This window comes from Zonotrichia leucophrys, chromosome 4, assembly GCF_028769735.1.
Source record: "Zonotrichia leucophrys gambelii isolate GWCS_2022_RI chromosome 4, RI_Zleu_2.0, whole genome shotgun sequence".
Taxonomy (NCBI): Eukaryota; Metazoa; Chordata; class Aves; order Passeriformes; family Passerellidae; genus Zonotrichia; species Zonotrichia leucophrys.
The window spans coordinates 6,805,724-6,824,182 of NC_088173.1; the positions used below are offsets into that span (position 1 = coordinate 6,805,724).

The 18,459-nt window shown below is 36.6% G+C and overlaps 1 protein-coding gene across 2 annotated transcripts in view; it reads right to left on the reverse strand.

The window, feature by feature from the left end:
- Nucleotides 1–3,002: 3,002 nt before the first annotated feature.
- Nucleotides 3,003–18,459, reverse strand: part of GABRA2 (gamma-aminobutyric acid type A receptor subunit alpha2) — a 59,765-nt gene continuing 44,308 nt past the window's right edge. For both annotated transcript variants that reach the window (XM_064710340.1, XM_064710339.1), the window contains exons 7-10: nt 18,064–18,207; nt 17,102–17,254; nt 8,916–9,118; nt 3,003–4,834 (exon numbers count right to left, since the gene is read on the reverse strand). In XM_064710340.1, coding sequence (XP_064566410.1) covers nt 4,526–4,834; nt 8,916–9,118; nt 17,102–17,254; nt 18,064–18,207 — 809 coding nt within the window. In that variant the 3' untranslated portion in view covers nt 3,003–4,525. The remainder of the gene's footprint in view (nt 4,835–8,915; nt 9,119–17,101; nt 17,255–18,063; nt 18,208–18,459) is intronic.

Consider the following 18,459-nt stretch of genomic DNA (forward strand, 5'->3'; position numbering starts at 1 on the left):
TATTGCATGGTTGCTTTCACAAAGCAGTCACTAGAGGCCTCTCGCTTTCAAAGGCACAACTCGTGTCCCTCAAGTTCAGTAGAATTATACAAGTATTTTCATTTTATGTACTCTAGAAGTTACTGTCCACAACTCACATGTGGCAGTGAAGGCTCAGAACAAAAATACACATTACCTCCCTCAGCGACTTCCTCCTCAGTTATCTCACATTCCAGTGCCATGGTAACAAAGCCATTTGTGTGCTCTCTTTTCTCCTTTCCTCCCCCATACATCCCTACCTCCTCCCTGCTGCTTCTGGTTGATTTCATGCAGACATTTTTTTGGTCTCTTTTGAAAAGTTTCATTACCCTGTATGTTATCTGTAACCACTGGGAAGGGAAGGGAAGGGAAGGGAAGGGAAGGGAAGGGAAGGGAAGGGAAGGGAAGGGAAGGGAAGGGAAGGGAAGGGAAGGGAAGGGAAGGGAAGGGAAGGGAAGGGAAGGGAAGGGAAGGGAAGGGAAGGGAAGGGAAGGGAAGGGAAGGGAAGGGAAGGGAAGGGAAGGGAAGGGAAGGGAAGGGAAGGAAGGGAAGGGAAGGGAAGGGAAGGGAAGGGAAGGGAAGGGAAGGGAAGGGAAGGGAAGGGAAGGGAAGGGAAGGGAAGGGAAGGCTCCTGTTCAGTCTCTAGATGCTCTTTCCTGTGACTATATGGGCAAATTGGCTCCTTAATTTAGAATAGTGTTCGGTGGTATGAGTGGTCTGCCAAACTAAAGCTCATATCTCAGAATGCCTACCATAATATTTTTTTATAAGATGCTCAACAATGCAGCAGCTACAAGTTGAATTAGCTCACATACGACAGGTGGAGGTAATTTAATTGGCCACAGCATAATTGAGAATTTTCTACTCTTCTGTCATGAAGTCTCCAGCAGACAACTCTGGCTGATAAACTGTGCTGATCTCTACTTTTCATGCTGATTTATAAATTACTGTTAAATTACCTGACACATGCATCCAGAAATATGTGCCGCAGTACTATAGTGGAAGCCTACTTCATAAACCTCATTTAGAATTACTGTAACTCCAATCTAACTTTACCACAGTGTTTTATCTTTGTATTTATTTTATTAATTTATTAAATCACAAAGTATGATACACTGACCCAAGAATAATAGGAGAAGTAGGTTAGATTAATATGCCAACCAAAAAATTCACTGTCAGATTCCATGTGCAAGTCCTTGAGAAGTGACTTGCATTTTCTCACTCATACTCCCCACTTTAAGTATTTAAGATCTGCAAGATTTACTCAAATTATAGGAAACCTCTCCATATTTGGCACATAGATTTGTGACATCAGCTTTAAAATCCCAGACACAGATTCTATGGTAAATGAAATGACACAGATTCCTTCTAAAGGAAAGTAAGGCCTAATTGTTGTATTCTCGTATTCCTTGCACAATGCTCCCATTCACTTAAATCTTTACATTTATATTCACCTATCCAGTTGGCAGTCTTAAAAATTTGCAACTTATGTGTACTTAGCTGGGCCACTGTAAATGTTTCAGCAGTGAAACAGTAAAGCATACCCCTTCTTCCCATAGAAGGAGATTGCTTTAACGTTTACCAATTTACTAAATTTTCTGGAGCGTGCCCATTTAAAAGTGTTGCGATGCCCACAATAACTGCATGTATATATTTAAAATGTTTTGGGGTTTTTTTACTGAGTTTATATAGTATGCCTACTTTGCTATATAAGTGGGCAATAAATGTAACTTTACCATGTGACAAACACCTGGTTTTTCTACTGACTCAAGCAAGTGTAGAGAAAAGGGTCAGTGGATGAAAAAATAGTTGTACCTAATGAAAGTGGTAGCAGCAGGGCTGACTAGCATGAGACAGCATTGGGCTTCTTGTGCAAACTGAAGATGGGCTTTTTGCATGCAGCAAACTCCACCTGAATTACCCAGGTGGTATTTTCCAGAGAAGTCTTGCTGGAGAAGACTTTACCATTAAAAGCCTTTGAGGAGGTCCCATTCTTGGATAAGGGAGCAAGAGCCTTCCTTATCAGGTAATTCAACATGACTGAGCACACTCACATTTGGCATGGGGAGACTTCTGACTATACAGTGTCGTGCATGGAGAAATACACAACAGTTTCAACACTGTGAAGGGTTTGAGTACCTGGGATGTAGCCAAGGGTGAAACACAACCCTCTGTTTCTCACACCCCAGTCTTGAGAGGTTTGCAGAGTCCCTAGATCAGAGTCCCTAGATAAGAACAGAAGGTAAGAACTCTCACTAGGTCACAGGAAGGAGACCGCAGCCACAGAAAACATATTCGAGCTATTCAAGTTCAAGAGCATTTTAGGAGGGGCCTCCATTAAACTATACAGTCAGAGCCCTTTGCCAAAAACAGAGCTAAAAGTGAAGGGATTTTTCTACAGTCCTATTATTTACAATTATTTGTACATATGTACATATTTATATATTTATTCATACTTGGACAACGGGATGTTCAAGGGAAAAATTTTAATTTACAAATGAAACATTTTAAAAATGTATGCTTATACCATGAAAAAACCCTTTTTTTTATTGCTTGCCTTCTAGCCTTTTGTTCATAATCACACTATTGCACACATCTCCATGTTACATGGAAGATCTACATTTACATATAAATATATATGAAAATAAGGATATTTTTCTTTTAATGTTCTGAGTAAAGTGCTCATTTTTAAGCTACTGTTGATGAGAAAGGTTTAGTCTGACAGTTTAATTAGAGGGAATTCAAGGGATACACACCTTGTCCATGCTTCTCCCCTTCTTTTATAACCTACTAAATGTCTTTATTTTACTGATGTCAACTCTGTCTTAACTATTAATTCTATTTATAATATGCATTTGTGACCTTGGCATCTATACTGTCACACAAAGTACAAAACAGAATCACATCAAAAGCAAAGAAAAAGCAAGAAAATAAAACAGCAAAAGAAAGCAGTGTTTCTCTTTGTTGTTTTTAGCACACCTCCATGTCTTAAGATACTCTTTTATTTGATTTTAGAAATATTTGTACAACTTTTTTTAAACTCTGAACATATCTATTTTATGCACTATACTCAAGTTACTGTACAAAACTGCAATAAATGACACTATACGACTACATATGTCTCTACTAGAAGACATCATCATAAAGGTGTTTCTTTTTTAAAGGTCAACTAATAACTGCTAATGTATGTGTGAATCAAAATATTTTTGATTGGCCAAGTATACTAAAATCTAAATACAGTACACAGTTATTATTTATTCTATGATTTACCAGGCCTTTAGGGGCATAAAGAATCTTTGCAAAGGCTCAGAAGAAAAACAATTTTACTGATAGTATTAAATGTTCTTATAAAATTGCCAATGGCAGATCCAATTTTGTTATATTTGTGTGTATGAAATACAGTTGATGCCTACTGATGATGCATGACCTTTTATTAAAAAAATAACATTCAAATCTTAGCAAAATCATTTCTAGTATACAAAGTTGTTGTAAAGTTATGTCAGCGAAATGTAAAGTTGCAATTTACAAAAGCAGCAGTAAATTTTATTATATGGACATATTCCTGAACTTAAATCATGGTTCTTGTTTCCCTTGAAAACAGTGCTTCCTGGGACAAATACAGGTAAATATTGTAATGGCAGGATTTAGGAAAACATTAAACAAAGAAAAAAATTATACTGTATTACTGATAAACTTAAACCTGAAAAATTTCTGCGTGATTCTAGAAACCTGAAAATAATTCAATTAAGAACAAAATCAAAAATAATAATTTTAAAAAATCCAGCTTTGCTGAACCAGACAATCCAGCTTAGTAATATCAAATAAATAAACACTGAAAAAATAAGTATCTCACTAGCAGAAGTTGGTTGATATTGAATTTGATTTACCCTTTTCCCTGAAATCAATTAGATGTATTTATTAACAACTTCAAAGAGGACAGAAGTAAGAAACTTGTGGATTTTGCCATACAGTAGAGTGTTTACTACCTCCTTAATCTAACTTGTATCCAGAATGTTTTGAAGAGCAGAACTCTACGACCTCCGTACTCTGTTATGTACATGGGTACTGCTATTGTATGAAACAATTACACCTTTTTAAAAAAATCACTTTTTTTAAATGACAGTTTCTTTCACTAAAGTAGAATTAGTTACTTTATAGAAAAATATTTTAACTTTAAATTAAAAAAATACTGCTCCTAAATAATTATGTAGGATCACATCTTCATCTCATTGTACGGAGAGAATATAATTCTGTATATTTGAATCCTAGTTTAACAGAAGTCCCCTGGGTTTAACTTTTAAAGAGCTGGCTGTATTTGCCATGGGTGCTATCTGTTTACAGACCCATGAATTAACGCTGTGTCCCTCCTTTGGAGACACACAGACAAGACATTTATATACACACTGTACAGAATGGTTCACAGATTAGCAGTTATTAGTCGGACTGTACATAGCGAACAACCTATCTGATTAGAATGATGCTTGAAGTCCTCAGTGCAAGTCAGCTTTTAGGTTGATGGTGCAAAGCCAAGTAAGACGGGCTCCCTGTTTAAATATGTAGCCCAGTACACTAAATTAAAAGTACCAAATAAGACTGGAAACACTATTCTAGACATTCTGTCAATTTTGCTAACACTGTTGAATGTCTTCTTTGCTTCTTGTGGCTTCGCTTCTGGTTTTGCCTTGTTGGGTTCTGCAGTTGTAGCACTCTTGGAGATGGTTGGTAGCACTGAGTCCTTGGTAATATTTGGAGCATAGTTGGCAACAGCCACTGCATAGGCATTGTTTTTCTTAATGACAGATGCTTTTTCTTTTTTCTATTGAAAGACAGCAGGAAGTTAAATATTTCATGTGTATTTGCCAGAATAGACTTAATAAAACATAATTTCAAAAGTAAAAGAAACAAGTGAGCATACTAAAATAAATACCATGCCAATAAATTCATATATAAAGAAAGACATTTCCAGTCTATCCAAAAAGAAGGTTGAGGTGACATAAGATTGCTCTTGCACCATCAAATGCCCTACTGAAGTTATGTGAGGAAGTCTCTGTTACTATGACTGTAAGCACAACTGGAGAAGCATTGCCCTTTCTGTACTGGCTTTGCATCTGTCTCCTTACAGCAGAATTGCAAATTCCTTACAATGTTTTCTGTGAAGATTACTTGTCATGGTAGTAAAATTAAAATTAGGCAACTTTTCTCACATAAAACTAGCATGACTATCATTTGGGCATATCATAACACACCACTAATAAATACATGAATTTCAGTTAAGGGTTTACATTTTTTAGAGACTCTGGAGAAATGTGTTTACACATATATATACATAGACACACATATAGAGAGGTCAGTAAGAGATTGCAATTAAGTGAGAGAAGGAATCCAGACTGAGAGTTTTGGAACTGAGCTGAGATTTAGCCCTAGAACTATTTCTGTTTTTCATAAATTATTGGTTAAAAAAATGCATAACAATGATGAAAACAGGACTAAGAACATAAAAAAACAGCAGAAGATAAGGATAGTGGGATGGAATTAATTTAATGAAGCTCAGAAAAGGGCAATTTAAGTCCTGGACCTGGGGAGAAATAAGCAATGCACCAGTGCAGGTTGAGGCTAATGGGTTTGAAAGATGCTTTGTAGAAAAAGCCCAGGGGGTCTGGGTGGCCACCAAGTTGAACACAAGCCAGCAGTGAGCCCTCACAGAAACAAAGGCCAGCAGCCTCCTGGGCTGCATCACAGAGCGCTGCCAGCCAGCCAAGGGAAGTGATCATTCCCCTTGACTCAGCTCTGGTGAGCCACATCTGGAGCGCTGGATCCAGCTCTGTGCTTCCCAGCTCAAGAGAGACATGGAGATAATGAAACTAGTCTAGTCAAGGACCACAGAGATGATTTAAAGCCTGAAGCATCTGAAATACAAAAGGCCAAGAGAGCTGGGGCTGTTTAGCCTGGAAAAGAGAAGGCTCGGGGAAGTCTTGTCAATGTATGCAAGTATGTGAGAATAAAGATTAGACTTTCCCCAGTGAAATACAGTTGAAGGACAAGAAGCAATGAGCACAAAATTAAATACAGAATATTCCACTTAAGTATTAAAAAACCTTCCATTTTTACTATGAGCTTGACCTAGCGCTGGCAGAGGTTACCTAGAGAGGTTGTGGAATCTTCATCTTTGAAGATATTAAAAAAATATCTGGACAATGACCCTGAGCAACCATCCCTAGCTGACCCTGCTTGCACTAGGGGAGATAAATGTAATGATCTCCAGAGGTCAATTCCAACTTTACCAGTTCTGTGTTGTTATGGGACTGTGCATGCTTTCAAAGGGCGAAAGTTCAGCCAAGGGCACGTCACTGGAGAGTCCATGTGGACACATGGGCACAGGGATGTATAGGGAATGAATACAGGCTTGGGGTTTTAGACCAATACATAGGTTCACAGACTAGTTCTGCAATCAGACTGTAATGCTGTAAATTAATCCAATGCTTTGCAGCTATCTCAGACTAAGGAATTTCTAATAAGAATTCCTACAAGAAAGAATGGAAGGCAGTTTCTCAGGAAGCAATATATATTATTTACATGTACATAAATATAACATATATCATTTATATATAAAATACAATAATACAATGTAATTAAAAATATATGTATGCAATTTAGACACAAGCAAATAAATATTAGATTTAGTCTGTCTCTTCCACAAAATACAGAATTAAGCAGATGAAAAAATAGCTAACTTCTGGATCATATAAGAAATCATCAGTTGTATTGGTTTGTTTTGATTTTCAATCTGATGGATGTGACACAAGTAACGGAATTCTTGTGACATTTCTCATATGGGTGCATTTCAGTTTTTTTACTTCCACTGGGAGGCATCTATTCCATTTCCAATTTATGGTTTTAAATTACATCCAATTTGATATTTATCTGGGCCATCTAAAAATCTTGCTAAGATCTTCATGGTTGGATGTTGTGCCTATAATATCTTGTCTTAGGAGATGGTGTCACATAAAAAGAGAATCTGGTAACCAGATGGGAATTCAGCATTGTTCCTTATCAACTGGCATGTGAAAAATAATTGATCAAATATGTAGCTTTTTCCTGCACTTGCCTGCCTGTGAGGCAAATTCCCTGTCAACAGCACTTAGAGAAGAATTTCCATATAATGTGAACACAGACAACTGTCACTGAGGAAACATATTTCATTTTAATTAGTGAAAAGTATTGCATTTTAATTAGTGGAAAGTAAGCCTGGCTTTAGGTGTACAGATACTTTCATCTAAAAAGAGCAAATTGCCAAATCAAATTCATCTATATTACCAAATTTAATTCATCTCTAAGTCCTTCCTTTCAGACACAATTAGTGTGTTTTAAAAGGTATCTGTACTATCATTAATGAGACCTGCATAATAAAGCTGAACCATACTTTTGTCTGAGAAACTATGACTATGTTAAAAGCTTATCTTTTTGTTAAGTTAGTTTGAAGAAAGAAGAGAACTGGACACATGGATGGTATATAAATCTTAAAAGTAGTGGATGCTATTGTCACTTCTAGGGAAGGAATACTGGCTAGCTTTTAAAGAGCTGCCACTCCTAAGATCATGAGACAACACTTGTACTTTAAAGGAATAACCAAAGGATGATCAGAGAGTTTATAAGGGCTCCCTACATTATTACAATTACAATATTACTACCATTATTGTAATACTGGCAATAACTGGCACACAGGGCAATGTGCCAGTCTGAAAAGCTTCACTCAAGATATGCTGATAAACTCGCCCTGATTTACTTCTAGCAGGAGGTAACAGATCCTGAAGTTATGGATAACACATGCCCTTCCAGAAGTCACAGGAAATTATGAAGAATGAACATTTCTTCTAATTCTCCTTTACTATTGACTGAACATTTTGCTTCTTTATGAATTGCATCTTTATGCATGCTTCTTTATCATTCAAAATGATGAGAAATCAGTTAATGAAACCTGCTCCACACTTACTAGAATCATTTAGGAAGCAAATAAAATTCTATCCTATTTTAGGAAGGATCACAGAAGTCTGTGTATTTTTCAGAATAAATCTGTTTTCATTGGTAAAATCAAGGACTACAATATGAAAAAAGGATAAAATATATTAAGTCAGTCAAAATGAGTCAGCTTTAATAATTGTTCTGTGTTACTACAATTCTAAACTGCAAATACAAAAATCACTAGCTCATTCTGTTTATGAAATGAGAAATTCCATCCAGTCAAAACTTCATGCCATCACAGCTACACCATTATAAAGACCAGAAAATTAAGGCATGACTCTGTTTCTGTGTACTCAAAGCATCAACACATCATAGGTGAAGAATTTTGTACATCTGCTATCTAAAATGGTTTTAAAATTAATGTCTAGCTATCATTAGCAGTAAATTTCAGAATACTGGAAATGTTCAGAAGTTCTAGATTTTGTTATTCATAGTACTTACATATATAGATATTAATTTGCTTTTCTAAACCTTACATATCATGAGTAATTATTAATGATTACCAAATTAATATACATTATATATTTCTGGGTTTTCTTCTTTTTATTTCCAGCTCAACTGAATAAAAAATACAAAGAGTGATCCGCCAATATAATCTGGATTAAATTTTATGAATAACCAGATAAACGGTTGTATCTGAGGAGTCAAAAAACAAGACAGGCAGTTCCCAAAAGATAATGTTCTTGATAACCAAATCTGGATTAATGAGACCAAATGAGTTAGCATAAGGGCAGAAACATTCCTGTTCAGGACAGAAAATACGTGTACATTCTTTTGATGTAAAGCTTTTTTTTTGTTATACAGCAAAATATCATAACAATATATTAGAGCTGGTTTAGGTAATTGACTGGAAATAGAACAATTTCCTTAGGACTTACCTTATCGTTCACTACACTTTTTCCATCCCAGGCCCATCCTCGTTTTGTGAAATAATTTACAGTTGCAAATTCAATTAATGCAGAGAATACAAATGCATAGCAAACAGCAATAAACCAATCCATAGCTGTTGCATATGCTACTTTGGGGAGTGAATTTCGAGCACTGATGCTCAGTGTTGTCATTGTCAACACAGTTGTTACTCCTGCAGGGGGATACAAAAATAGAACATCAACAGTTTCACTTGGATTTTGAATGTTAGCAAAAATAAACCAAAAAATACCATGGTATTCTTTTGAAACACAATGGAATTTTTTTTTCTAAGTTGGTGACAAACATTGCTAGAATTGTATCAAATGTTGTATCTGGATTTTCCTTTGAAGCAATTTCAGTTCAATTTCCTGTCTAAACTTTCCTTTTTAGATGAGTTGATGATTTTACTTACAGAAAATAATTTTTCTTAACTTGTCAGGGCAGGATAGGTTATTGTAACTAACAAAATTAATAATTTCTTCACAGATTCATAATATTTAGCAACATTAGAGCAATAATGATTAATAGGTTAATGTTTGCTAGCTGACTTCTCTGCAATGGCTGCAGGTTTGGCACCCATATTTACTGAAATAACCAAACAAATACACTTTTTAAATGAGAATTTTTTTTCTTTAAAGTTGCTGTCTTACTTACCGTTCAGTGACATACTCAAAGACAAAAACAGTGTAAGTTCTCATTCAGGTAACATGGATTGTATTCTAGAACAGCACTGATTTGAAGTGACAGATTATTGTAATTGTATTATGTGTCAGAAAACAGGAGTTGGTGATACAGGAAGGCTGTGCATTCACTGTGCAGTTACTAAAAGAACTTTGCAGTACTTTTTACATAATAAGGATCCAGTTTAAAAAAAAAAATCCCTCCCAAAAGAATCAGGAAGAAGATACATGGAAGGAAAGGAAGAGAACTTTTGTCTGAGTCAGATTTAGCAAGCAGAAATCCATAGCCATAAATACAGTCTCCATTCCTTAAGTAAATCAGTTCTCCCACCTCAGGCTGAATCACACGTAGACAAGTCAAACTATTCCCTTTGTGGCACACCATTAAGCAGGTCTGCAGAATTAAAGGCACCACAAAGTGATGTACTCAGCACAGATCAGCAAACCTATACTCCACTATGACAGCAAAGGAGATGCCATGGCAGAAATATTAGTAACAGCACATCACAGCTTCAACAAATACACACTCATAAAACTGGTGTAGGAGGCTTCGCAAGAGAAAGTAAAGTGACTCTCCCTAAGCCAGACCTTCTGCTGTCAGCAATCTGTCACCTGGGTTCTGGAGGATCAACAGAGCTCTGATTTTCCTTCTGCTACAAGAGAAGAAGCAATTTTAACCACTGTGTGAAAGAGATGAGAGGCAGCAATTGCATCTACTGAGACCTCTTCAGACTCCACAATTTTCATCCCTCCAGTAAAGATTCTCCATCTCTGAAGGTGCCACAAAGGGTGGCAGAGCAAAGCTAAGTGGACTCAGCCTCAGTGCCTTCAAAGGTCTGTGCAGCAGGGAAAACAACACACAGAAGCATCCTGCTGAGTCACACAGGAGACTCCTTAGCAAACATAAACCTCTAATTGCTGTTTTTCAGCCTCCATAAATTAAAGAAGTGGATGGCCTGGAATCAGCCATGACACTGTTGGCATCTACTACTCTATACAATGAAAAGGAAGCAGCTATCACACGGAACAGTACGAAAATCTGTAGACAAAATATATTTTTATTATTAATTCTAAGTAAAGAACTTAGTCTCTCCTAATGCTTACAGAACATATGGCTTAATTAATTTCAGCACCTCAGGGAAAAGAGAGCCTATCTTACATCTAAAATTTTCACATGTAAATTTTAACACTGGTCCTGAGCTGCAGATAAACCATTATAATTATACAGAGATTCAGTAAAGTGTTTCTCAGATATAAGGTGACCTTATCCACATGTAAATATATACAGTTGCTAAGGTATTATTCAGTTTAAATCCCACTTTATAGAGTAAATTAATCTTCTGGAAACCACAGTGACTTCTTCAGAAATCTGATTTAAGATTTACTGCTGACCTTTCCTAGTCCCAGTTAAAACATTGTGAATTTATATCTTGTTACCACATGCTACCACTTGACAATTTCTCTAAAAAGTTCAGCAAGTTACACCACTTTGTGACCCAAATGCTAATCAAGCAGCACACTGTCAGACCATTGCCAACATATTTTCATTTTATTCCTTCACTCTATAAATTCAGTGATGTTCAAGCTACCACAGTCATTTAACCTGAATTGAATGGGAAAAAAATTGGACAGAAAATTTCATCTTAATATATGTCAGTTTAGGATTCTCTAGTCCTTTCAAATTGCTATTATTCTTCAGAGAAAAGACAGATGATTTTGCACATTATAGTTAATTTGAAAAATCAGTTTTATCAAGTCTTCTTTATGAAAAAGGACTGAATGGAAATAACCTGCCTCCTTGCCACGGCTAAACCTGAGAGGACTGAAAAGTTATTAATGTGGAAGAACACAGTCAACTTGAAAAAACAAAACTCATTTATTTCCTAAAGGTTTAACTTAAAACCTCACAAAACCCATACACTGATCAGAACAAAACTTTTCATCATTGCTCATCTAATTCATAACACTAGTGAACTAAAATTGGTATAAAATTAGCAAGTAGATTGTAGCCCCTACAATGAAGTGGTCAAAAAACATTTAAAAGGCTATGTAAAGACTGCATGACATCTCACTATGATGCAGAAAAACCAGTTTACATACAGGGCAAGAACTCTCTTCTATAGCCCAGCACCCAGCAGATGTGGCAAGTGAACTGATGCCAGAAGAAACAGTCACGTATTATTTTGTAAGGACCATGAGCAGTCATCAGTTTCGCTTTGAAAAAGATCGAAAAAAATAAACCATCCAACCACATTTTTCTCCAAAGAAGACCAAGCATTTTTACTTAACAGTAAACATCCTTACAAGGTTTGTTCTCAGCAGTGCATGCCTACAAAGCTAAATATCTTCTGTCACTACAGGTTTATCTATTACAGCCAAGACTGGAGCTATTCGATTGCCTGGGATTTTTTTTTTTTTTTAATGGTGCTGCTTTTGAAACAGCATTTGCTTACTGGAGAGAGAAAATCCATCTCCAGAGCTGCAAATTCAACACTTTTCACTGGCACTAAACTTATATCTCTGGAAAGTAGCAGCTCTGTTTTGCTTATAACAGTGGAAGAGGCAATCTGAAAAGCTAGAAATGTCTAACTAGAAACAGAGAGTGGAAATTGGAGGAGTTAACACATATACAATAAAGTTAAAATCTGTCAATATAACTACTTTATGCCCACATTTATTAGTTACACATAATGGTTGAAGAACATATCACAAAAGGATTGATAAATCACTTTTTTTTTAAATTTAGGAAATTAATTTCCTTATTCTATTTTTTTAACAGCAATTGCAAATGTGTTTTGGTAATTAGATATCCAACCTGGTGTCCAAAACCCAAAGAGATTCATAAATACAAATAACAGCAGAAAGGAAAGATTGTTGACCATTTCAGAGATACAGATTACCACTTCATTTTCTCACTCCAAGACCAAATAGAAGTGTAAACAAAAGTTTAAAAATTCTGTATCTAGCATGATATTAAAGCATTGCACCATAACATTTCAGTACACAGGATGCTGTTTGCTTTTATTTACTCAATGTATATGTGTTAGAAGGGAATGCAATACAAAAGGAGTGCACTTTTTTGCTCAAACACCAGAAGGGAAATCTGAACAACCATTGAGAGAATGATTACAGAAAATAGCTCATCACTCTGTCTACCCTTTTCACTAAAATAACAACAACGACCAGCCTTTTTAAATAGCTTGGGAGACAAGAACTATAACAAAATCTAGAAAAGTTGAATTCAATCATTTGGGTAAGCTATGTATCCATATGTTGAAGCTGGTACCATGCTGCTTCACTGTATCAATACTGAGCAATGGAACACAATTTCCCATTGAGCAACAGACAAGTTTATTCCCAAAGCCAAATGGCAAATGCTATTTACCCCAACTCCAGGAAAAGCTGCATGCAATTATGCCACCCCTGGAATATGAACTAGTGACTTCACACACAACTAAGTTGAGGAGACATACTGGTTTGTTTGTAACCAGCTCAGTCTCTTACTCAGGGCTAGTTTTCCACTACCCACTGCCTATCACTATATAATTATATCTACATTAAGCAGAAATTCCCAATTAAGAAATTATAAACAGAAATGTGTGAGTGGTGGGATATCTCTAAATGCACAAAAGATAATCTGCAGCATGTGGAAGGAGAGAAAAATAAAGACACTTGAGATTTTTTTTCAATGAAATGGGAAAATGTACTTTGTATTTATAAAATTGCTCAAAAGGACGTGTCTTTATTATTCAATTCCCATGTAAAAATAACCAGAGAACAAATCTTCAAAGTTCTCCAAGAACTTTTCTTGGGTTCCTCTTTCTGTAGTGTCACAATTAAAAAGCTGCTTTGGGTTTGCATGGCAAGGTTTTGGTAGCAGGGCCTGCAGTGGTGGCTTCTGTGAGAAGCTGCCAGGATCTTCCCCCATGCCTGAGAGATCCAAAGCCAGCCAGCTCCAAGAGGGACCCACAACTGCTGGCCAAGGCCAAGCCCAAGGGCAACACTGCCAGTGCCTCTAGGATGACATATTTAAGATGGAGAAAAAATTATATTGAGCAGACACAAGTGCAGGCAGAGAAGACAAGTGAGAACATGAGACAGAAACACCTCTGCAGACACCCAGGTCAGTGGAGAGGGAGAGGGAGGAGGTGCTCTGGCACCAGAGATGAGATCCCCCTTCAGCCTGCGGTAAAAGCCATGGGGAAGCAGCCATGCCCCTGCAGCCCACAGAGAGGTCCACGGGGGAGCAGAGATCGACCTCCAGCCCACGGAGGCCCCCCAAAAGAACAGCTGAATGCCTGGAGGAGGCTCTGACACCATGGAAATCTGTGCTGGAGCAGGCTTCCAGCAGGACCTGTGGCTCCACAGGGGACCCATGCTGGAGCACTCTGCTCCTGAAGGACTGCACCCCATGGAAAGAACCCACATCAAGAACAAGTAAAAACAGACACAGGAACTCAGAGCAACAATAAAATTATCACAGTGAACTGACAAAAGAACATAGCTAAGTGAATTTAAATATAATAAACAATAAGACTAATTTTTGTTCTTTCTTGCTTCAGTTAACAAAGATTATATACCTAACTACATTTATTTTATCATTCTCATTGATACTCCATGTGAATTAAAGGATAGATAACTGTAGAACTAAGAAAACTAATTTCTGATTTGTCACCTGCATCTAATGCTGCTATTCAAACACATGTGATGCTTCTAAGTGCTATGACCCATTAAAACAAAGCAAGAATCCAATAAGCTGCACAAGATTAGTTTTGCTAATATTGTTGACACTAAATGCATGACAATAAACACATTAGTAAATGAAACAGATTGTAATCTTGCACTAAATGAAGGCATTATGAACCAGTCCTATTCTCTTTCATTAGGAATGCAATCAGATTTATCTCCTAGAGAAAACACATTCAAGACTTATTTAATCAACGATGACGAAACTTTCTTCTTCCAATAATTTAAAGCAAAGTTGAAGCAATATAGCAATATTAAATAGATGCCATAAAGAAAGGGGATTAAAGAGCTCAGCTATAAAATAAGCCTCATTATACCAACCCCTAATGTTGGCCTAGAACTTGAAACTACATTGAAAGAGAATAAAAAGGGAGAAGAAAAGTAACTTCTTTCACCCATGAAATAATACATGCTAGGAGGTGCTTTGAATAACTTGAAGCTATGTTTCATTGAAAGGAACAGTATTCCTGTAGTAGGTCCTTAGCTCTCAAGAAGGTCATTGAAATAAATTTGTCATTGATTTTCAAAAACACTTTTTCAGACTCATAATTTCTGTTTAATTATATTTTAAAATTGATATATTTGATATAAAATGCAAAAATGGGTATCTAACAAGTTTTTATACTCCATATAAAAACTGAAAATTAAGTGTGATCAATAAAATCTAAAGGAATACCCCCTAAACTTTTTATATTCTCTGCTGAATGTAGCTCATTTCATTAATGTGACTGCAGCATGAGCTTCTCTTGTCACTGGATGGGGCCTACTCCAAAGTATCACCCAGATGAAACCTTGAGTGTACCAGCCCAGCTCCAACTGACAAGAATATTTCCGTACGCTCAAAAACTACTAAAGAGCTACAGAGGAACTTTGTTATGAAACTCTGACTAACTGCACATTTTTGTAACTCACTCAGGCAAGAGACCAGGGGGTATCAGAAATCCCAGTGACAACTGCTGCCAGTAGGAATGGAGAAAGCCTGGGAGATCCACTTGGGGCTCTGCATTTAGGGAGCCCATTGGCTCAATCTCATCTAGGATGCCAAAGAATGTTATGAAATAGCTCCTCGGGGAAAATCCAACCCAAACCAATGAAAAAGGCTATGCCTGAGGAGCAAATGCTGCATGCTAGGGCTGAGGTTTCTCCAAAAGGCAGAGCCTGGATGTGTCTTGTTTCCCTGGGTTAAGGGTGCCTGGAGGGGACAGAGCCCTTACTGGCATACAGGGTGCATGTCTGTGTGGAAGGAATAAAATACTAGCGTAAAACTGCCATGTCTGCAATAAACTCATTGTTTTTAGTAAAGAGATTTCAGGTTTGGTGTCGCTGAGTGGTGTGATTCTGTTCCTGTGGCCCTCCTGTGCACTTCCCTCAAGACTGAATCAGCCCTGAAGCAGGACACTTCATTATCCATGTTACACTAAACCCCAGGAGAGCTAAGCAGCAGCCTGCCATGCAGATACTACTTATTTCTTAAAAAAAATATAAATTAAACAGAAAATAAATCAATAATATAGAACAGGTGTGCAGGAAGGGACACATTTCAGGAAAATTATCCCAGGGTCTTCTTATGCATGGAGTGCCTTGTTAACAGTGACATAGTAACAGAAAGAGCATTTTAGGAAAAGCAGATGTGAGACTTTTTTTTGGAGAGACCAGTGACACTGTCTTATATGTATTGGAGTGGATACAGAAAAGGGCAAAGATGGAGATATAGAAGGATTTGACAGTGTACTTGCGAGGCTGGAAAACAGGAGTGTACATTTTCATAATCAAAATAGATAAATTCACAGAAGATTTTGAAGAAATACAAAGAATCTGCCTGATAGCTGCCTGGAAAACCATGGTAGAATTCTGGTCCCACTGAAACCACTGAACCACTTCATCTGACTTCTGTAAGGCTCATATTCAAACCTGCAATTTTCACAGTGCTTTGTGTGGCATGTTTTCTACCAGGAGAGACAGTAAATGCTTTGTTGTGCATCATATTTAATATGCATTTGAGTTTGGCCTATTTTTTGAAGAGTACACGGTGCTCACTGATGACTAAGCATACCATTTTATGCAGCATTTTTGATGGGTGATTTCACACAGAAAATAATTTTATTTTGCTAATCTCTTTTTCTTTAAAAGCAAACAAACTAAATGAACTTTGCTTTGCAAATAGGAAAGACGTTACTTTGAGAAACACCATCTTATTGCTCTGCTGATCCTGCCTCACAGTAATCTCCAATTTGAATTAGCAAAAAAGTGTTGCCCAAACCCCCAGAATAGGGTTTCTTTAAAAGAACTTCAGCTTGAAATTTTAACACAAATAATTCAACAAATTCAAATTTAATTTGCCTAATTTAAAAATAAATTTAGAAATTTGCTTATCTACCAAGTACCATAATACTTGGATAATACCAAGGTAAGCAGGATATTTCAGAAAATAATCTAAGTTTACTAAATTTACTTTTTAAATACAAACATTAATATCTTTTTCTATTCTGTGATTTTTTTTTTCCTCTTAAGACTCAAGGATATGAGGACAGTTTGCTTGTATGTACTAATTTCCAAGACCTTTGGGATTCTCAGGAGATGTGTAAGCTGCAGTTGAAAGCTGTTTGGACTAGAAATCATATCACATTCTACAAACACTTTAACTTGAATGAAAAAGCCCTTTGATTCAGAAGTACTTTCTAGCATCTTCAGCTACTGCAAACAGAGCTACTGCTACTCAGTATACTCACCAAAGACTGTCCTGGCAGGTACAGATTCTCTGTTCAGCCAGAATGACACTTGAGACAGAATGACAGTCATGATACAGGGGAGGTAAGTCTGAATGACAAAATAACCAATTTTTCTCTTCAAGTGAAAATGAGCCGTCATTACTGTATATTCACCTACGTGCCACAAACAAACAAAAAAAAAAAAGGTTATCATCTTAAGAAAATCTATTTCCTCAGTCCTAGAACATTTGCTATATTTATGTGAAACAAATGTTCTAGGGTTATATTGTACCAAAGGTATTTTGTAATAGAATTCATCCTGTAGAATGTAAGAAAGATTTTGAGTACAGCTATTTCTTATTCCCACTGTGTTCCATGAAAGATGAGTGTCAAGGAACTTCCAGGAACTTTTGTATGCACTGAGAAGTACTTCAGCCTTGAAGTCTTCTGCTTATAAGGAACTCTCTGCATTCACACAACAGCTCTCTGAGAATTTAATCACGCTTCGAAAGAAGTCATGGAGGTCCTGGCCTGGCACATGCAGGAAAACAGTCTAGAGTCTAGTAGAATAGTCCAGAGTTTCATGTCAAAACCATGATGGAAGGGAAACATAGCGGAAACCTCTCTGCTTTAATAGAAAAAATCTATGAAATGAATCCATGAAAAAATGAAATCCATGAAATTTAACAAATATCCCAACCCTGGGTTACAAATGTTAGGATTAAACATGAAGCTCCAGAGCTCCAGAGATCTAGCATTTTTACAAACAGTTACTGAGGGCAATTTCACCTCTGCTATCACCAGCTAATTATAATTAGAAAGAATCGGTGAAGTGCTGTTTTGTGTTACTTGCACAGTACATGCCTAATAGATCCCATTTTGCAACATTCTTTTTCAGAAGCCTGTAACACCACCTGGAATATAGTTTTCACAGCCAGTAACTGCCTTTTTCTCCAAAATATTTTAAATTTTTTTTTACTAACCTGTACTTGACTTAACTGTCTCTTTTCCAATTGTTTGGCCTAAAAGATCATACTGATTCAGTCTTGAGCCATCTGGTGCCACTTGCACCGAATCTGAAGCATTGTAAGTCCAAATGTATGTCACTTCTGAAGTTGTGTATGCATCTGTGGGAAACAAGGTAAAATATTTCATCAACAATTTAAATTAAACAGCATCCATCAAAACTCACAGAATTACAAGAGCTACTTATTTTTCAAATAAAACTCACCCCAAAGAATTTAAAATTGTGTGGTAAAAATATCTTTGGTCATTTAAAATAGCTTTACTGTAAAGTAAGTGCCTATTGCAGCATGGGAACAGGGCACTCACTTGTGATCTTATTAAACACAATTTCTTTCTATTTAACTACAAACAAC